We start from the raw sequence: 20,553 nt of genomic DNA, 5'->3' as shown, positions 1-20,553 counted from the left end.
AAATCCAAAAAAATAATAATAAAAAAGTCTGATGTCTACATATAACAGGTATGGACAAGATAAAATTAGGTATTTCTATAAAAGACTAGGGCTTATATGTCAGTTGACCGGTCATGGTCACATTTTAGAAGAATTTTCAAATTGGTCACACTTTTGAAAGAAACCCACATTTCAGTCATAGTTTTAGGTAAGTTCCCCGAGTAGTTAGGGATTCTTCTTTTCGCAAAAGAAGAAGACAACAATAAAAATGAGATGTGCTTTTCTACGTGTGTGAAGGGGACGTGGGATTAGTAAGGATATTTAGACTAATATATAAAAATATACTGAGTTATCTCTAATCAGTGAGTTGACTACGATTTTTATAATCCTCGGATCACATTTTGCTCTCCCTTTAACAAAAATCCTTTCTTAAACCAGAAATCCAAAGTTGGTGGTTTGTTAAAATTCCCAAAATTGTTGTATTCATTTAGTTAGCCTAATGCGTTAAGCTGCTAGCTATTTATGGGTAAACAATGTTGCTATTTAGGATATGCTCGACTTAATATACATTCAAGTCGAAGGAAATGGACATATACAGAACTAATACTCTAGCAGAGACAGAAAATTGGAAAGCACTTTATTATGTCACTTAGTTCCTGTACATAGTGGACTCTCGGCTATTTATAGCCCAAATACAATCCGTGGGAGGAAATGTTTAGCAGCCACGTAGGGTTGTATGTGTCACAGTAGTATTTGATCCTTCGAGATTAAGAAAACACTTAATCTTATCCTAGTTTAAGATAAGTCCGGTTAAAACTGGAATGTCCTTGAGGTTAAAATGGTGGGCCATCCACTAAGGATCTATTCACAATACTCCCCCTTAGACCAACATTTTAAGAGCACTGTCTCGTCAAAAAAAATTCGTTAAAATTCAATGGGATAAAATCCGAAAGGAGTACACTTTCGGAGCTTTAACGTGATGAGGGTCGTTACAAAATTACTTCCTCTGATGAAACTGCGTCAGGAAAACTAATTGGGACAAAACTTGAGTACTTGAACCAGATGATATATGCGGTTATCCGATAACCGTATTTCAAGAAAATCTATGGATATATACATATCTTTGGATGATGATCACTGTTCTAAGTTGTTATCTCATTAAACAATTCAAACTTCAGTTTTGTTGTGCTTATTTCTCGGTGGAGTGTTCTTCATGGATTGATTTTAATGCGTAAATGCAATGCAGTTGTTGTTTATACTCTGATTCTAGAACTAGGATATGGTTTTGAATTGTTGTTGGTTGACAGAAGTGATGATTGTAAGTGGTTTAGTATAATGGAAGAACTGCTGAAAGAAACAAATAATGAGGTGGTTAGTGTTTTTACATAGCTAGGAGATGTTGTTCAACAGTATTCCTTCATGGTGAATCAGATATGCCCTCACTCAAGAGTTGTGCAAACTCTAGATGAAGAAGATTATATTCTTGATATGAAGTCCTGGAGGATCCGTGTTGCTGGTTTACACACGACCCTCAATTGTGCTCAGCATTTTATATTATGTGGCTGTAAAGGAAGAAGTCTTTTTGTATATATGGTGGAAATGAGTAACTGTAACATGAAGAAAGCACCACTAGTTAAGATACACAAGATGAAAGCTATTATGAACTGTCAGGTGGGTGGTACTCTCTCCATGGTGCTTACTCGTCATCACTATCAAGTGTTGGATTTGCTAATACGAGACGCGAAACCTGAGAAAACGGTGGGTAAGAATCATGGAGTTTGGCTTAGTCGATTTTTTATAGCTTATTATATATCAGGTAAAAGAACATACTTTCAGGTGCACATTCAACAACGGAAAATCTAGAGAGGAACTCTTTTATGGGTGGTGGAAATCGAAGATAATGAGAATCTTTTGTCCATGGTTTGTATTTCTACTTTGGTTATTGCTCGACAACACCTTTCTTGTAGTGAAGTGTTTAGTTTGTTGTTACGAAACATGATGCATTATACAGAAGTGGAATTCTGCAAAAGAAGAGTGGATATCACGGAAATGCTTGTAAGGACGAATGGTGGGAAGAACAGATAGTATGAGTTGCTCAGTCAAATGTGTATAGAAGATGTTGATGACGAGACTCGGATAAATTCAGGTTCTACAATTTATAAAAGTTAGATGTATAGCCTGATTCTTGCTAGTATTGTGGGAAATTCTTGGAGTCAATTATGGAAGGTGACATTTAAGGCCTTGGGGGTAATTGTGTTTGTTTCAGGCTCATGTGGTGTTGGTGATGAAAGTGGGAAAGTGTCATATTTTGCTTCATTCTTTGCAACTTATAAAAGAGAGTTATATAATACAGTGATTGCTGGTAGTGTGGGGCTCCTTTGCAGTCAGTTGTGGATGGTGACTTTCTGGACCTTACAGAACTACTCGACGCACATTGCAATTTTTATATCAATTTCCATTAAATTTCACATCGCCAGGGACACTATGCTCAAGACCGCGGAGGTAAAGGTAAATTTTGTCACCGCATCATATGGATTCCCTATTGACACACTACACAGCGAAAAATATTTACTTCTTAGATGGCTTTAGCAAGAAATGTTCATCATATTAGCTACCCCTCTACTACCCAGCAGTTCTCATCACCCTCGAACAGTTAAGCAAATAGAGGAAAGAGCTTTCAAATCCATATGGTCAACAGGTGCATTTGTGACTTTACAGTATGATACAGATGTTATTGCAAAATATATGGAGTAGTACATAGGAATGACAGTTTTACAGAACAGTCTTGGGCTCTAGCAAGAAATGTTCATCATATTAGCTACCCCTCTGCATTCCTCAACCTGTTTGCTGTACAATCTTGGCTCTATGAAGTGATCTCAACAACTATTATTTCAATAGTCCAGCTTATTACCTGGTACGCCAAATGTTCAGATAAAAACAGAGACACTATAAGGTCCTTACACCAGTTATGCTCATGCGCTTATGGAGTCCTTATACAATAAGGAAACGTGAAGATTAACTTTCATGCATCAACTGATAATGGAATTCTACTTCTTATGTTCGGATGCACTTATACATTCAGCTGGGGTTCTCTTGTGGTTGTTGTTTGTGGTTGCAATGGAATCGGTAGAAAAGCTATTAAGGCCCACCAAGTTGCGAAGAAGAAGATAGAATTGGGCTTGCTTACTGAAATTTACAGGAATCAGTTCATTCTTTTATGGGCCTTGGTGTTGAAGTCTAGAGAAGCCCGTCTCCTATCTTGTTCATAAGTTGCAGCAACAGTGTGTCGCTTCAACCGATGTCGCTCCTTATTTCCCATCCTTCAGGACAAGGATAATTTGAAGGAGTGGGAATTGTCAGGACCCTGCTTTGGGATGCCAAGTTCAGTTAAGGGCCACCTGGGTTATGGGTGCTCGTAGTCTGTTTAGTTTAATTAGTAGCTAATTAACCATGATTAGTTAGTTAATAGCTGCTACTAAGTATGAGTAGGAGAGTGCTTGTGTGAGTGGCACGTGTGCACTCCAAATTCTTATCATTTATATTTCCCTTCTGTTGTAGAACTCTTTATAAAAATTAATCAATAAAATTTATCTTTTCTCTCTAGAATTTTTGTCCTCCCCAATCTATCTATATCCTTAGAGATCAAGAGTAGTTTCTGTGCTAATTTGTAAGGCAGGTCCTTACACAAATAAGGACGATCGTCTCATTCTGTTCTCGGCTCAGATTGATCCAAATAATACTCGATGGACAAACCCTCCTGTTTGATGGTTTTTCCATCCATTTTACTTGTTTGCCAATCCTACTGTGGGTGTAAAATGGGAAAATCTGTCTGTTTGCCAGTCACGTTGGACTTTCTTTGAAGCAAAGGGAAATTCCAATGGGATAGCCATATTAGTAAACTGGATAGGTAAATTTGCAAAATTAGGCATTTTCCTATCGCAGTCGAAGGACTATTTCCATTCAGTTGTTTTATGACTGATGGGCGGCGTTGGCATGGCCATTACTTCGTTCAATCCAACGACTAATATTTCTTAATCCAACTAAGTCTGTAGTTCAATCCTACACAGTATTAATACAAGCTAACAAATATGAAAAACTAGCCATTGCGGTTCAACAGACTGCATTTGTCAAAATTTTCATGTTTGTTTCAAACATAATGAGGCTATTTCAACCAAATTTTCATGTTTGTTTCAAACATAATGAGGTTATTTCAACCAAAGGCAGATATTAAATAGTTTGATTCGACGTGTAAAATTTAAATCTTACAGAAGTGGATTTAAGCTCTGATTTAAAATTTTAATTCATTAATATAATAGCGATGGACACATATATAAAAATTTAATCTCTGATTTAATCTATTAGATTTTAAATTAAATAAAAAAATATATCTTAACGTATTATGTAAACTATTAATTTTGTTGTAGCGGTATGTTTTATATTTTCAACGTTTTATGACCGATGAGTGGCATTGGCATGGTCATTACTTCGTTCTATCCAACGGTTTATATTTCTTAATCCAACTGACACAGTAGTTCAATCCTACACCTAGTATTAGTCCAATGAATCCAATCCAACGAATATGAAAAACTAACCATCGCGGTTCAATAAACGATATTTGTCAAAATTTTCATGTTTGTTTCAAACATAATGAGTACATGTCAACCAAGTGCATATATTAAGTAATTTTATTTAACATGTAAAATTTAAATATTATTAAAGTGAATCTAAATTTTCATATTATTAAAGTAATTTAAATTTGTTAAAATTTAAGATAATAGCGATGAGTGCATATGTAAAATTAATCTCTAATCTAATCTATTAGAGTTTAAATTACCTAAAACTAATTGATTCAACATATTATGTAAACTATTACTTTTATAGTACCAGTACATTTTATATTTTCAACGTTTTATGACTATTGAGTGGCATTGGAACGACAAATACTTCGTTCAATCGAAAGACTAATATTTCTTAATCCAACTGACACATTAGTTCAATCCTACACCTAGTACTAGTCTAATCGAACGAATATGTAAAACTAGCCATTGCGGTACATCTTTATATATTTCAAATGTAATAAGGTTAAGTATTTAAACTAAGTGCACATATTAGGTAATTTGATTCGATACGTAAATTTTAAGTATTAGTAGTGAATTCAAATTTTTATATTTTGGAGTTGAATCACATAAAATGAAATGATTCAAAACTAGTAAACTACTAATTCTGGGAATCCAAATTTTCATATATAGTGAATTCAAACTAGCCCTTGTAAAATTATTTTAACTACTAATTTTCCCGTACCTGGATATTTTATATTTTTTGTTCCCCCTTAAAAACGCGAGAAAAACCCATCAATTTCTTTTTTCCTTTGCTAAGATCTAGACTTTTAGGGGATAAATCTGAGCAAAGATTTCTTGTTATTAGTAACATTAGATGTAGTTGATTTTGTTGTAAGAGTTATTTTTGTTGCTTTCAATAATTCTTTCGCTATTAGGGTGATTTTATATGCACGTTTATGTGTTTCTTTCTAATGATTTTTTCATGTTTGGTTACCTTTATAAAAGTACATCAGTGATTCAGAAGGTTAAAGATCAAAGTCTTTCTTCATCGGAAAATTATATCTAGGTCTTCGAGTTCTTCGTTACACAAGGCATTTATCGCTCTATTATAAGAGCTTCTCTTTACCAAGAAGAAAATCTATCAAAATGGTTGAATCATAATTTCGAGTAACATTTCTTCTCCAATCTCAAAGTACAGGTTTTATGGTGCTTTCGTGGTAGATCGCTCTTTCTCTTCGCGGTTTATTTACATTTTGCATCTTTCTTTGTATTTGTTTCATAAAACCATCATATAAATGTTTCTCTTGGAATGAAATACATATGATTTGACGATCAAAATAAATAAATAATTATACCGAAGAAAAAAAAAAGTTCACTATTACTCACTCCGTCTTTTTTTATTAGTCATCTGTTTTATTTTTGCATGTCTTAAAATAGTGTAATGTTTCTGTTTATAGTGGTATTTTCTGATCTCTCAAATACATACCATTGAATTTTCTATAATCATAAAATCATTTGCAATATAATCCAATCTAAAATCTTAAATAGTATCTCTATAAATATGAAACAAATGATTTTTCTCTATCTTATTTTTGTTATATAGTACCTCACAGATGGGTTTCTCGAGAGTCATCTCAACGGCCAGGATTTTATATTGTACATGAGCTCTGTGAATCAGTTAATTGCGAGCCAACTTGGTTCTTTTAACTGCGAGTCCACTCCAACTCGGTTCCTTTTAACTGCGAGTCCATCCCATAAAGGTACTTCCTCATTCATCTCTCAAATTTCTGATGGAAGTTTAGCAGAGCATGATGGTCACTTGCCCCCCCCCCCCCCCCCCCCCCCCCCCCCCCCCCATCAGGTAAGTTTTCAGTTGAATTTTACACAGAGAGCTAATAACGAAGGCGAATTCGTCCTGGATTTCCCTCACAAACTGATTTGAAGCCATCAAATTCCCTCAAAAAAAAAATCCCTTGAAGTTATGCTTCTGTGTGGCATAACTAGAGATGTAATTTGTTTCTCTTACGGCAAAGTTAATGTAAATCTCCCTGCTAAATAATCATAAATTACAGAGTATGCAGAGACTTACACACAAATCTTTCATCAGATATTTATAACTTTTTACCCACAGGGATGTTGTGTTATAACTTGTGATGGGATGACAACTCCTGAAAATTATGACGGCTCCCAGTAAAATCTGTGAAGAGACCATCGACTCTTATTTCGTTTATCCAGTACTCGTACTCTGCATATGGGTTTTGATGAAAGTTGAAGTGTAAAAACTGGTTCTCATTACGGTAAGTGTAAGGGTGCACCTGAAACCAGATTAGCTATCAAGATTCGTAATGAAGCTGTGACTTAATCTTAATCAAGCTAAGAGTATGTAACGATCACAGGAATGAGAGATTGGAGCATTGGTTATAGCAAACACTAATGCTACAGTACAGGTATAATAAAAATGCAAAGAGACGGAGGCTTACACGCCTGCAGGTTATGGGAATGTGCTCTGGCGACGAGATTAATTGGTGTCAGTAGATAATTATTCTCGACTGGTACAATTGTGTCTTTACTAGGTCCAATGCCTACCACATACTCCTTTATGAAATCCAAGTAACTATCTGAAGTAATCTCCTCGTACCACTGCACATACCCGATGATCGTTCTGTTTTATCACGAATGGAGTACACAATAAATACTGACAAGGTAACACATATAATCAATTCAATAGACAAACTAGGAGATGGCAACTCTAACCAAGAAATTCTGAATTAGGACAAAAGAGGATCTAGACAAACTAGGAGATAGAAAGGAATTTGGAGTCCAATAGACAAGATGAGCAGCTGAAAAGTGAAAAGACTGGCCACAATTGAAGAGAAGAGCATCCCTGTCGATAAAAACAATCAAAGGGGATGCAGAAAAGAGAGCTTTGGCTGTATGATTCCAGATAGGTATCCTTGAGGCAGAGGTCAAATGGGTTTATCGGACCAGAAACACGTTCAAGAGCTAAGACTACATCTAAACTGCGAAAAGATAATTTGGGAACACGTAGATGATTACGAGTTCGAACCAAATGACACTTTCTATGCAACTGCAGGTTGTGGTCAAGGCACCAAAAGATCTTCGAGTGATTGAGGAGGTGAAGTTAGCAAAGAAGAAAAAGAAAAGCTTGTCAAATACAAGTGACTCCAGATTAGGTGTTGCTTTGAGCAAAGCAAATAATGCTTTATCAGCAACATCTTCCCTCAGGATCAACTGTTTGGTATTATGAAATGTTGGCAAATTTTCTAATAGATTGTCTGCAGAGAGAGCCTGTTCATGATAAGGCAATAGCAACAAATAAATAAATCTCAAGGAGTTGGATTAAACATGGAAAAAAAGAGAGAGCAGAAACTACTTTAAGTTTAGCAGCAAGCAAGACTACCTGTAGCATTGCATCATAAATAATTAGACGTTTTACACAAGTAAGGGCTCGAAGAAACTGAATTGTTGATGTGCCGCAACACCTCATCCTTTGCTCCCTTGTAGCAGCATCTTCTCCAAAGAAAAGTACATGTGCTTCAACTAATTCTGGAGAGGTATGCAAGACAAATTCCTTTGCAACCCAACCCTGGTAGAAGAGAGAAACAAGATTTGGTGCAAGAATTTTGAGACCACAGTCTCGTAAACCATCCTGGCCCCCCCAATGATAAATTCTCAAGTGTTTCAGGGTAGCAATTGAAATGTAAAAATTCCTTGTATCATAAGTGCAGTGTGCCAAAATCAAATCTTCGAGGACTGGGCATTTGGAAAAGAGCTTTGCATTCCAGCACTCATTGGTAAATTGGACACCTCCAAGTGTAAGGTGCTTAAGTTTTGGAAAAGATACATTTCTAGGAAAGCAGATACTTGGGGTTATTTTAAGCTTCAGCGAAACCAGGGATACACAAGTACAGAGAGATATGGGAAGGACGAACGGGTCTTCCTGCATCAATGATAGACTGAGCTCTTGAACATTACGGCTTATTACATTGGTGATCCATGAACTAACACGATATTCATTCAAGTTGTTTAGCTGGATCAAAGAGAATTTTTCTATATCTGACATATTATTCCGACGGTGCAATGTTCCATCCACAAAATCCATAAACCTATTGGTCAGCAAGTCGGGATGGTAATCCTCATCAAAAAGAAGGATGGGAATTGAGGTCCAGATGCATCTCCAATGTTTAGACAAGACACTAGTTTGAGCAATCTGCTTGATTTCAAGAAAGGATAATATATGATGAATAAGCGAATCTGTTAAGTTGCTGATTCTATCCTTACCTGCTGCTGCTTCTCTATCCATATTTTCTGTTCAAATTGAATTGAATAAATGAAAAATGATCAGAGATTATCATTTGAACTCCTAAACCCTAGAATCAGAAATTATCATTTGAACTCCTAAACCCTAGAATCAGAAATTATCATTTGAACTAACTACTACTAGTTAGTTTGTAATTTTTAAAACCCTAGAATAATGACCAGACGATAATTTGAGGACAGTAAAGAACCATTGATGTAGGTATGGTGCTTCCAGGGTTTAACAACCAAGTAACTGAAATAAAAGAGAGAATACCTTAAGATTACAACCAGCAGCAGCGACCCAACAACATTAGCTGGTTTGAGAGAATTGTTGAGTAGAAAACGTTAACTAGGGTAAACCAGATTTGGAAAAGCAGAAGAAGAAGAAGAAATTGGGGAGCGAAAAAAAGAGTATAAAGTAGGTAGGGGGGTTATTGTGAAGTTGGCACAGAAACCTATTACCCCGGTGGTCAAGTTCACGTTCTTTTGTGATTTTATTTTTATTTATTTTTCTTCTGCTTGAAGCATGTAAGTTGTGGTATCCGTGGAGTCATGATAAATAATTTGACTAATAAAAATTGGGATTACATGGTTCCAAATTTTGGTTGACAAATTTTTCATTTGACTTTCATCTGCTGCATGATTGGCGAAAACATCTGTTGCTTGATTTCTTTTTATGTAGTTGTGTCGTATAACATCCTGTGAAATGTGTTGTATCATATTCTTTATTTCCTCAATCATCCATGAGATATGCCAAGAGGTGTGGGGAGGGGGGAAGTAGGGGATGTGATAAAGCGCAGAAGGTTCTCTGAGTCTGTCTCGAAGATAAGTTTTGGTTGTTGCCAATCAGCTGTTGTTCTCGATGCCAGAAGAAGAGCCCAAGTTTCTGCTGTTAAGGAAGTCGTAATTCCCAAGGTTTGAACTAGAGCCATTAGCGTTCATGCGTCGGAGTCCCTGAAAATGAAACATGCCCCCGCAAAACCCGGATGACCTCTGGTCGCTGAATCAGTGTTTATCTTAATCCAGTTCATCTTTGGAGCTAATGGACCATCCTACCGATATTTTTGAGATCCTTTTGGTGTTTCTTAAGTGGTTGAGTATAGGTGAATCTCCCCGTAGAGCCGGAGGTAAGGACTATAGTGCTGCCCAGTATTCGTGTTGTTATCTTTGAGCCCAAGCTAAGATTTCTGTTGTTGTTGTTGTTTGTTTTTGACCGTATATATACTAGATCAATCCTAGCTAGCCATAAGGTCCAGAAAAGAAAACAAAAATTAAAGATGAGAGATGTTGGGGATGGTTGTCGTACGATTTGAGAGACGGTGGTATGAGGTGTTAAATCAAATGGGGGGCATTATTGGTGTTTGATGTGTATGAGAGGGTTGAAAAAGTAAAGTGTTCCAAGATATAGTTGTTGTTAGACAGTGAATTAGCAGATGAGTTGTTGATTCTGAATGAATATTACGCCTGGGGAAAATGTCTAAGTTGGTTAAATGTATATGATGAAGAAGAGAGAAGGTCGGTAACTTTTCATTGATTGCTTTCCACGAGAAAAGTTGAATTTTTGGTGGACACCGTAAGGTACACAGGAATTTGGTGGGTGGGAAGGAAGTATGGTAAGATTGATTATGGGTTAGGCATTTGTATCACGATGAAGTAGTGTATTTTTCGGATTTCGAATGTGGCCAGATAAGTTTGTTCTGGGGGCTATCTTGGGGGAGGTGGATGTTTATGATTTTGGGCTACATGATTGGTGGAGAGTATTTATTTTTTCCTGGTTCCAGTCGTGAGAGATTGGATCACTGATATCAGCTACATTTCGGATCGGGTAGTAGTGATTTGGGTCTAGGTTTGGTAAGTGTGTAATCCAGTTGTCTACTATTGGTGTTGATAACCAATTTCTAATACGATGAAATATTAGTTGTTGCATGGTAGGGAAGATTGATGCCAATTGTCTCCATTGGGGCCTAGAGGAAGAAGGTATGGTATCAATGCCTTGTATAATTTGTTTTTGAACAGGATAATTTCCATTGAAAAGACTCCCACAAATTGAGTTAGGTTGATCGTGCAAACTCCAAACTCTTTTCATGAAAAGAGCCTTGTTATAATTCTTTGGAAATGAATTGGACTCACTGCACCAGAAAAAAATAAAAAAAGGATAAAATAAGCAGAAAACTTTCTTCATTTCCTGGATAGGAATATTTGATTCGATTTAGGGCCAGTTTCATTCCAAATGTTTCTGTTTTACCATGTCATGCACCAAAATAGATTTGTGTCAAGCTAGCAAATTCGTATCAACTACCATTGGTAAGTATAATTTTTCTTGAAAATAAAATATTAAATAAATATAAAATAAATCGTTTGACTATCCTATAATAGAAAAAATTCATATAATTTTCGTAGACAAGAAATTGGAAGGAATCCTGCCAACAAGCAGGGATCCAATTCTAAATCCTTACCTGGCCTCTCTCGGAAAAAAAAAAATCTCACTGTGAAACCAATGTACGAATCACCTCATCAAAAACGCTTCGCAATAAAAATGCTCAACCTTTGATTCTAAATCCTTTTTGGAAGAAAATTTGGAACCTAAATATTCTTCCTTGCATTCAAGTCTTTGTGTGGAAATGCTACACCGGTAATATACCGGTTAGTAGACTGGTGGGTAGATGGGTATCGACTATTAACACTACTTGCACTGTGTGTCAAATTTTTGTTGAAAAGGATGAGCATACTCTCATGAGGTACTCTTTTAGCAGAGTTGTTTGGCTAGGAATGAACTATGCAAGGGTCAGAAATTCGATAAAAAATTTGATCGATAATAGACAACCTACCCAGTTCCGAGAAAATGACGGACTTCGGAAGCCCAATATATAAAGAAACCCTAGGGAAGTCTTATTTATAAAACTCAAGCAGACTTAAAATAAACATTTTCCATTAGTGAAATCTAACCTAATCTTGCAATCAAAAGCAAAAAAAAAAGGGTGAGTTTTCAATTATTGCCCAATCGAAATCATTGTTGCTAAGATAATCAATCATCTATTCTATTTTGTGAACTAACACAATTGACGAAGAAGAAGATGGTAAAAGAGGAAAAAGAGGAGAAGATTAGAGGAAGAAGATGAAAAATGTTTTTTTTTTTCCTTTTAGGTTTAGTTTTTTTTAGTTGGAATTAGATTAGGTAATTAGATAAGTTGTCAAAGGATATTTTAGTGTTTTTATTTTTTACAAAGGATATTTTTGTGTTTTTGTTTTTTAAAATAGGTCTCGCCTAATTCGCATTTAGAACATTAGAATATATTGGACCCGTTAAAAAATTTTTTGGAGCCCCCATAATAGGCTTCATTTTTATGGGTGAGACTATACCAGTAATATTATAGGAAATTTAGGAATGTGTTTTGCACTCTTGGGCTTTAAATTATGTATTTCTTGGGACGCAAAGTCACTTTGGTCATTCATTTGGACATGTGAAACGAAGATCCAATTACACATCATTGCTTAGCTTCACACTTCCTCCGCCCCTAGTATAGACATCGGAATATTATTTTAATTAGAATTAGATTAGGAAATTTACATCCTCTTTTCTTCGCCGTTTTGGGGAAATTTTCTTCGTCGTTGTGGGGCGAGTTCTTCAAATTTTAATGGATGGTTCGTGGCTTACTTATCTCGATTCAAAAACACCGACTGTTCATCACTACATCGTGTTGAATCAACATCCGTATTTGTGTGAATCAACATCGTCGTTGGGAATAACTTCCTTAGAGAATGTGATTCTCTAGGGTACTGTTTTATATCAAAATAAATAATATCTCTTTGGGAATACAACGGTTATTGTAGGATATTATCTTCTAAAGGTAAATAAGGATAAACAGGATAATATCAAGTCTATTACACCCCTTTAGTCTGAGCGGGAGAGCAGCAAATGCTGAGACTAGAACGAAAACGAACAAATAGATATCGAGGAAGTCCCTTGGTGAAGATGTCAGCAAACTGATTTTCGGAGGGGACGTGTAGGACATGAATGTCACCGATACGAACGTGTTCACGAACAAAGTTTATATAAGTTTCCACATGTTTGGTGCGCTGATGTTGAACAGGGTCTCCAGACATATATATCGCACTTACATTATCACAATATACGATAGTGGCACGTTGTAGGGGTAGATGAAGCTCTAGAAGAAGGTTGCGAAGCCATGTTGTTTCAGCAACAACATTTGCCACCCCCCGGTATTCAGCTTCAGCACTGGATTGAGAAACATTTTCTTGACGTTTGAATGACCAGGAGATGAGGTTGTCACCAAGGAAGACGCAGTAGCCCTAAATTGACCGACGAGAATCAGGACAACCCGCCCAATCAGCATCAGAGTATGTTGTTAAGCCATAAATTATGGAGACCGAGAGAAACAATCTATGATTGATGGTGCCCTGGAGATAGCGAAGGATCGCTTAAGGGGTGAGGCTTTCGAGGATCATGCATGAATAAACATACCTGCTGAACCGCGTATGAAATATCTGGCCGGATAAAGGTGAGGTACTGTAGATCTCCAGCTAGGCTTCTGTATGAAGTGGGATACTTAATTGCAGGGCCAGAGGTAGCATTGAGCTTGGAGTTGGTGTCGACCGGAGTAGCCACTGGATTACATGTTTTCATGGAGGCACGTGCAATGATGTCCTGTGCATATAACGACTAAGACAAATATATCCCTGAAGATGAACGAGTAATAGTGATACCCAAAAAATGATGTAACGGCCCAAGGTCAGACATAACAAATTCTCATTTCATCAAATCAACAAAGTGGCATAGAAGAGCATCAGTGGAGGCAGTTAAAATAATATCATCAACATATAATAGTAAGTACGCCGTCTCGGTTCCTGATTGATAAACAAAGAGTGAGGGATCACACATACTACCACGGAAACCACAATTAGTGATAAACTTGGCAAATCTCTGAAACCACGCCCGAGGAGCCTGCTTGAGACCGTAGAGCGATCTACGTAGTCGATATACGTAGTCAGGGTGAGAAGGATCAACAAGTCCCGGAGGATGATGCATATATACTATCTCGGTCAGATCACCATGAAGAAAAGCATTCTTGACATTCAGCTGTTGTATGGGCCAAGAACACGAAGTAGAAATAGTAAAAACAATACGAATAGTTGCAGGTTTAAAAACCGGACTAAACGTTTCAAAACAACCAACTCCAACATGCTGAGATTTACCATTAGCAACAAGACGAGCCTTGTGTCGCTGCAAGGAGCCATCAACATGATATTTGTGACGAAAAAGCCACATGGAACGAATAACATGGGCATCACGCGGTCGTGGTACAAGTTCCCATGTGTTAGTTTTCAACATAGCATTGTACTCATCTTTCATGGCGGTATTCCAATTTATATCCCTAAGAGCATCAACAAGACGAGCCTTGGGGAGATATGTCGTAATGTTTGGACATGGAGATTGAGACGGTGAATGCCACGGGAGGCTCGATTAACAGGCCGTGAAGGAGCTGTAGTGGGAGTAGGAGCTGTAGTGGGTGTAGGAGCTGTAGGGACGGAAGTAGCAGTTGGTGATAGTGGAGGGGTAGAAACAGTAGTGGGTGTAGGAGAAGGACCAGTGCAGGTAGGGACTGAAGTGTAAGTAGTAGAGACAGTAGATGTTGAGGACGTTAAGGGGAAAACGGTAGGTGGAACTTACGTAGTAGAGGAGAAGTTGGAACGACGGTGTGGCGGAGTATAAGGGGGAGCGTGGTTGACAGTAGGGGAGGTTGTATTGACGAGTATGAGAGATTATAGGAAGAATGAATGGGTGAAAGAGAAGATTCAGTATTGGAAGGATTATTTGTAGGAGGATCTGCGAAGGGAAAAACTTTTTCATCAAAATTTACATGACGAGAAAGGATGATCTTGTTTGTGGTAAGATCAAGGCAGCGGTATCCACGGTGGTTGGGAGGAAACCAAGGAAGAAACACCTAGTGGAACGAGGGGCAAGTTTGTGAGGAGTTTTGGATGAGAGATTTGGATACCAAAGACAACCGAAAGTACGAAGATGTTCATACGTTGGTTTTCGTTGATAAAGAATAGACAGATGTGAGTGAAAATTAAGGACTTTGGTGCGTAGAAGGTTATGTAGATAGACTGCCATATGAAGAGACAAGACCCAATATTTGGGGGGAACGGAAGCGTGAGACATAAGGGTACGAGTGATATCATTGACACGGCGTATCATGCGTTCGGCCTTGCCATTTTGGGAGGAAGTTTGGGGACATGAGAAGCGAAAAACGAGACCATTATCACCAGCAAAGTTATGGAAGGAAGAGTTGTCAAATTCATGGACCATGTCACATTGAAAACATTTTATTTTACGTTTAAATTGAGTTTGAACGAAAGAACGAAATTCCAAGAATTTGTTATAAACTTGGGACTTAAATTTTAAAGGATAGACCCATAGATAGTTGGTGAAATTATCAAGCAATATAAGATAATAACGAAAACCAGTGTCGACATGTAATGGAGAGGTCCATAAATCCTTATGAATGATATCAAAAGGTGCAAAAGTAATGGAATTAGATTCATAAAATGGCAATTGAACGTGTTTACTAACTTTACATGAATGACAAAGTTCAGAAGAATGATTCGTATTACAGTGAATAGAATTATTGGTACGTAAGACATCTAAAATAGCCTTGCCGGGGTGGCCAAGGCGGCTATGCCAAATATCTGGCGAACAGACAACAAGAGAAATGGGAGAGGGCTGGGAAGATTGGAGAGGTGGCACGACAGAGTTGGTGATAGGGTAGAGCTCCCCAGAACTATCACATCGAAGGATAGTCTTCTTGGAACTCAGATCCTTCACAAAAGAACCAGACGAATCAAACTCAACAGACACACGATTATCAGTGGTGAACTTACGAACGGAAACTAAGTTTTTGATGATATCGGGAATAACAAGAGTATTTTTGAGTTGAATAGTACGAGAAGGAAGGATTATGAGTTTAGTACCACTTGAAGTAACTGGAATACTATTGCCATTGCCAACTAAGATAGAACGTACAGTGCTATTATTTAAAACGTTATGTAAAGTACCTGAATCAGCAGTAAGATGTGAGGTAGCACCGATGTCCATATAGAAGGAATCATTAGGCATCTATAGATGCATAAAGATGTATGCTTCAGCTATGTCCGTGGGCTGCAGTAACTCGGTTGTAGGAGTGATATATGCTTGACCACGTCCAGTTCCAGGAGATCGACCACGGGGTTGGTTGTTGCGGTAGTTGGAAGTGGGCGGCCTGGGGTGTGAATCAAACGACTGCCAGGGAGAAAGCATCGGGTATGGGCATGGTGGAACATCCCAGTATGGTGTCCAGTAGGGAGGGTATGCCTGTGAAGGAGCGGGCAGAGATGGATGGAAACCTGACGGTGTAGGCAGTAACGGCGGGTTTGTAGAGGAAGAGGTAGCCGATCCAGATCCAGGGCGTCTGTCATTGGACTGAGATTTTCCACGTTTTCTAGGATGATGAGGACGAGGTGTGTTGCATAGGAGATGCAACAGCATTAAGGGAAGTTGGTGCAGGTGTAAGAGAATGATGTGCACGTCTGATTTCTTCATTACAAAGTTGCGAGCGTGTAGCATCGAATATCGGCATGGATTGATGTATAAAGGAGGCTACAGTGTTATATTCCTCCGGAAGGCCATTTACCAGTTGGATAACCAGTCGCTTATTATTCGTGGGAAAATCAAGATCATGCAATCGATCGAACAATGATTTAAGCTTGTCACAATAGTCATCAACACTAGCACAAGCAGAAAATTTGAGATTGACAAACTTACTTTCAAGATTTGCAGCATGGCTACTTTTGTTGTCTTGAAACAGGGTGTCAAGATGATCCCGAAGCTCCTTCGCAGTTTTGCCTTTCATGAGAACGGTAAGCATTAAATCCTTGGTCATGGTGGTGAACATCCATTGACGACATAGGGCATCTAACTATTTTTCAGTTTCGGCATCAACATCTGCAGGATTTTGCGATCCATCAATTAGGAAGAGCAATCGATATGTTTGGAGATGAATATCAAAGAGGAAAACCAATGAGAAATATTCATCTTGTTTGATATCTAAGAGAACAGGGATTAGGGTTTTGATGTTGTTAACGGTAAAAGCCGGGTGAAGAGTTTTCTTCTCACCTACCATGGTTTCAACGATTTAGAGGAGGAGGAATCGATGGTTGTCTGATACCATCTTGGATTGGGAATACCATCTGATACCATCTTGGACTGGATTGGGAATAACTTCCTTAGGGTAATGTTTTATATCAAATCAGTAATATCTCTTTGGGAATACAACAACTATCGTAGGATATTATCTCTTAAAGGTAAATAAAGTAAACAAGATAATATCAAATCTATTATTACTCCTTTGTTGTAGGAGCATCTCTTATCGAAGAAGGCTACAATCTGATTAAATGGTCAGAAATCATTTCTGGAATACCATCATATCTCCCTTATACATAAGAAGAAATTGGATATCTTTGCAGTTTATTGCTCTTTACCTTCTCGATCTACTTGTAATTGATGTCCTTATTTGTATTAGGATATTATTTATCTTGTATTTTGATGTTTTTGTTATTTTTGTAAGCGAACATGTAATCACTATTTTGATTTGAATGAATTGAAACATGTTGATTGTCCAAAAAAATATATTATTATATTATTTCACGCTCCCTCCGCCCCTAGCATCGACATCAGCATATTATATGTGTAGTCTCATATTGACATTAGAATATTATATGTGTAGTCTCATATTGACATAACGGTCATGCCATCGGAAAAATAAGTAAATTCCCTAGTATTGGCCTATTTAATGGGACAATGAAGATCAAGGTCTTTTTCATGTAGTCTATAATCAAGGTTTAATGCATCCCATTCCCCGCCGTACCAAATCAAAAAATGCATCGCCATGAAACGGGGTAAAGCCACACCACGCCAAATAAAAATTCCGTACGCAAATTATTGCCCTAAAAATTCATCAAAAATATGGGAGTATTACTTGGCTATATAAGATTTTTCAAGATGCCTGAACCAAAACACCAATTTGGGAGGTAATGGGCCACATTGTTTGCACACATTGTGTCAGGTGGCCGAGTTTTCTACCTTGGAACCTCTTTTACTTGAGATATAAGCTAAAGGAGGTTCATTTAATCAATATGATTTATTTTACAATAAGTTGGTATTTGGTGGATATTTTGGCAATAAGCTGGGCACCAACACCCTTTTGGATAGCTAAACCTATTTTATAGAAAAGAGTACTGCCAATCTTATAGTTAGCATCATAGTTTGTGATACAATTCTTCAACTTCTTCAAGAATGATAGTTCGCCCAGCTCTCCTAAAATCGATAAAGCTAAAACACCAAACCCATATCCATGATGGGATCACTTGTCTAGGTATTGGTAAAAATATATTGCGATTGGGGAGAGACGAAGCCACGCTATACCAAATCAAAAATATCGGAACAAGGTGTGTGGAAGCCGAATCACGCCAAACCAAATCGAGACGTGACGAGTCGAAGCCAAACCACGTCAAATCAAAAATGCACACTGGACGAGACAAAGCCAGATCATATCAAAACAAAAATGCAGTTAAACGAAAAAGATATCTAATATATAGTACGGACATAAATCTAGTTTCTTTGTGATAAAGGAAACAAAAAATACTTATAACAACCAAAATTTCTCTGCACGACCACGGTTTACGGACATAAATCTAGTCATCTTCTAAGTTTACAAGACCGTAAAACTTTTCAAGTGTCTTCATTCCTTCATTTGATTCTTAATTACAATAAAAATTAGTTCGTTCGTTCCTTCATGTGATGTTTAATTACAAAAATAATTAACAAATTGTGTGAAGTTCAATTTAATTCAGCACGAAGATACGATTTTAGACCCTTTTATTAGTTGGTATTTTTGTTTTTCTTGCACTAGCTTTCATCCATTTTATATTTGCAAAGGTGGGAATGGAATCGGGTCGGTTTCATGTACAATTGTTCATATAGTAGCTTGACTATTATTCTAGCTACACTACAATATAGAAACCAGATTTCATAAATCATTAGTCGAAGGCATTTTTCACGCGTGCAGTATAACAATTAATTAAGAACTACAAGCTAGCATAAAATAATGAGAGAACTCGTAAGGTTCATTTTGAAAACTTCGTCCAGTTTGGAGTTTACATAAAAAAAAAAAAGAAGCTCTCACTATTCCAGCTGAAGCAAGGGGCAGCAATTTAAATAGCACACCAAATTGAATCTGATTATCACATCAAAATATCTTAAACATATTTTACCGAGAAGAAGAGTGCTAGAAATTTCAGAATGGAGAGAAATTTCCGAATGGTTTTCTCCACAGTAGTTTCCGTTCTCATGATGATCATAATATCGACTACTGCCGGTAAGTATTTGATCGATTACTATAGTCTTTTACTAATTATCGATTATGCGGGACTGTTTTTACAAATATAAGATATAGGTGTGATTGATATATTATTTTGTGTATAGTCAAATTATAAACCTGCTTTGCTTTTACAACTGTTGTTTGCAGATGGACGAAAACCTGTGCTGGATGAATATCGTAAGAATATAATCATATACCCCTTTGTTTTTAGTAAGACGTCTCCAACCTGGGATTTGTACCCTCACATAAGGCAAAACTCGTCTCGTCTTTTATAAATTTTATGAACGGAATTCCTTCTTTCCTCAGTGAAGATGGTTTAACATACCGCAAGTTTTACTAGTATTATTTTGGTGTGGTCAAATTGTAAACCTGTTTTCATAATTGTTGCTTGCAGCTATACGAGTAAAGATTTCACAGTGTGTAATTAAAGGTAAGAAGGGACATATATCTGTATCACCTTTGTTTTAACAATACATGTTTCTTTTGTAGACGAAATATCTATTCTATTGATTTTGTCTTGCAGAACTAGATATCTCAAATGGCGATTTTAAATTAACAGCACCAGAACTTAAAGCTTTGAAATATATTGTACATGAAGAGTTAGTCAAAGAACCACTAGATAAACAAAAGGTGAAAGTCAAAGTTTTTGGAAGAATGAAAAAATTAGTACAGGAAGACGCAGAACTCGAAGGTCTCCCTAACGAAGAAGTTGATAAAATAATTACGGTTGTTAAACGCAGGGCCGAATATTGCCGGGAGAAGGGGTTCGGTGATTAGGGAGTTTGGTTTTACTTGTTTTTCTATGTGTTGATTAATGCGGTGCATTTTGCTTGGTTCTTCGCCTGGTTGTAGGTTTTCAGTGTGCATCTTGTGATGGGGTTGGAATGCGCAGTTTATGTACTCCTAAATTAATAATCATATACTCATATGCTTCCTCCGCCCCTATATTATAAAAGGTGGAGTCCTGTTTATATTGGAAAATAATTAATATAAGATTGATTTTTGATTTTTCTTAAGAAAAATAAAAATTTATTGTTTTTTTTTTGTGAATGAAATTTTTTTTATCTCATATCGGGGAGCTCCTCTTTTTAGGTTGTATTGTTCTATTATATAAATAAATTCTCTGCTTTTGTAAAATCAATGAGAAAGGAGTTTCTCTATATTTTAGAGAGACCCCACAGGAAAAATATTTTTATATTGTTTTCTTAAGCGTTACACGATTTTCCGAAGGGTTTTTCCGGAATTGCCAAGCTCAAGTT

The 20,553-nt window shown here is 37.1% G+C and overlaps 3 protein-coding genes across 5 annotated transcripts; 1 reads left to right on the top strand and 2 right to left on the bottom strand.

The window, feature by feature from the left end:
* Positions 1-6,408: 6,408 nt before the first annotated feature.
* On the bottom strand, positions 6,409-9,274 carry LOC113276640 (F-box/LRR-repeat protein At4g14103-like). 2 transcript variants are annotated; one of them, XM_026526276.1, is made up of 4 exons: positions 9,133-9,274; positions 7,960-8,867; positions 7,019-7,178; positions 6,409-6,853 (listed from the first exon to the last, which is right to left on the bottom strand). In XM_026526276.1, the coding sequence occupies exons 2-4, from the start codon at positions 8,860-8,862 to the stop codon at positions 6,831-6,833; spliced, it is 1,086 nt and encodes a 361-aa protein (XP_026382061.1). In that variant the 5' UTR covers positions 8,863-8,867; positions 9,133-9,274; the 3' UTR covers positions 6,409-6,830. The 2 variants fall into 2 exon arrangements, with proteins under 2 accessions (XP_026382061.1, XP_026382052.1); XM_026526267.1 differs by lacking the exon at positions 6,409-6,853 and having other exon boundaries at positions 7,038-7,847.
* Positions 9,275-16,357: 7,083 nt separating this feature from the next.
* LOC113324694 lies at positions 16,358-16,798 on the bottom strand. Its single transcript, XM_026572992.1, has one exon. It carries the CDS (start codon positions 16,796-16,798, stop codon positions 16,358-16,360), a length of 441 nt encoding a protein of 146 aa, XP_026428777.1.
* A 2,351-nt stretch (positions 16,799-19,149) lies between these two features.
* On the top strand, positions 19,150-20,213 carry LOC113324766. 2 transcript variants are annotated; one of them, XM_026573056.1, is made up of 4 exons: positions 19,150-19,291; positions 19,442-19,471; positions 19,689-19,724; positions 19,818-20,213. In XM_026573056.1, the coding sequence occupies exons 1-4, from the start codon at positions 19,216-19,218 to the stop codon at positions 20,069-20,071; spliced, it is 396 nt and encodes a 131-aa protein (XP_026428841.1). In that variant the 5' UTR covers positions 19,150-19,215; the 3' UTR covers positions 20,072-20,213. The 2 variants fall into 2 exon arrangements, with proteins under 2 accessions (XP_026428841.1, XP_026428845.1); XM_026573060.1 differs by lacking the exon at positions 19,442-19,471.
* Positions 20,214-20,553: the final 340 nt, after the last annotated feature.

The sequence above is a fragment of the Papaver somniferum genome, chromosome 1, assembly GCF_003573695.1.
Source record: "Papaver somniferum cultivar HN1 chromosome 1, ASM357369v1, whole genome shotgun sequence".
NCBI lineage: Eukaryota > Viridiplantae > Streptophyta > Magnoliopsida > Ranunculales > Papaveraceae > Papaver > Papaver somniferum.
The sequence above is the reverse complement of the archived record's forward strand: the minus strand, read 5'-3'. Positions and strand labels throughout refer to the sequence as shown.

What these genes read in the sequence shown, in the direction of transcription:
- LOC113276640 (XM_026526267.1), bottom strand. Translation starts at nt 8,862, where the DNA reads ATGGATAGAGAAGCAGCAGCAGGTAAGGATAGAATCAGCAACTTAACA. An exon ending in TTTATGATGCAATGCTACAG is followed by an intron (nt 7,848 to 7,959) that starts GTAGTCTTGCTT and finishes TATCATGAACAG; the next exon opens with GCTCTCTCTGCAGACAATCT.
- LOC113324694 (XM_026572992.1), bottom strand. Translation starts at nt 16,798, where the DNA reads ATGACCAAGGATTTAATGCTTACCGTTCTCATGAAAGGCAAAACTGCG.
- LOC113324766 (XM_026573056.1), top strand. Translation starts at nt 19,216, where the DNA reads ATGGAGAGAAATTTCCGAATGGTTTTCTCCACAGTAGTTTCCGTTCTC. An exon ending in CATAATATCGACTACTGCCG is followed by an intron (nt 19,292 to 19,441) that starts GTAAGTATTTGA and finishes TGTTGTTTGCAG; the next exon opens with ATGGACGAAAACCTGTGCTG. An exon ending in TTCACAGTGTGTAATTAAAG is followed by an intron (nt 19,725 to 19,817) that starts GTAAGAAGGGAC and finishes TTTGTCTTGCAG; the next exon opens with AACTAGATATCTCAAATGGC.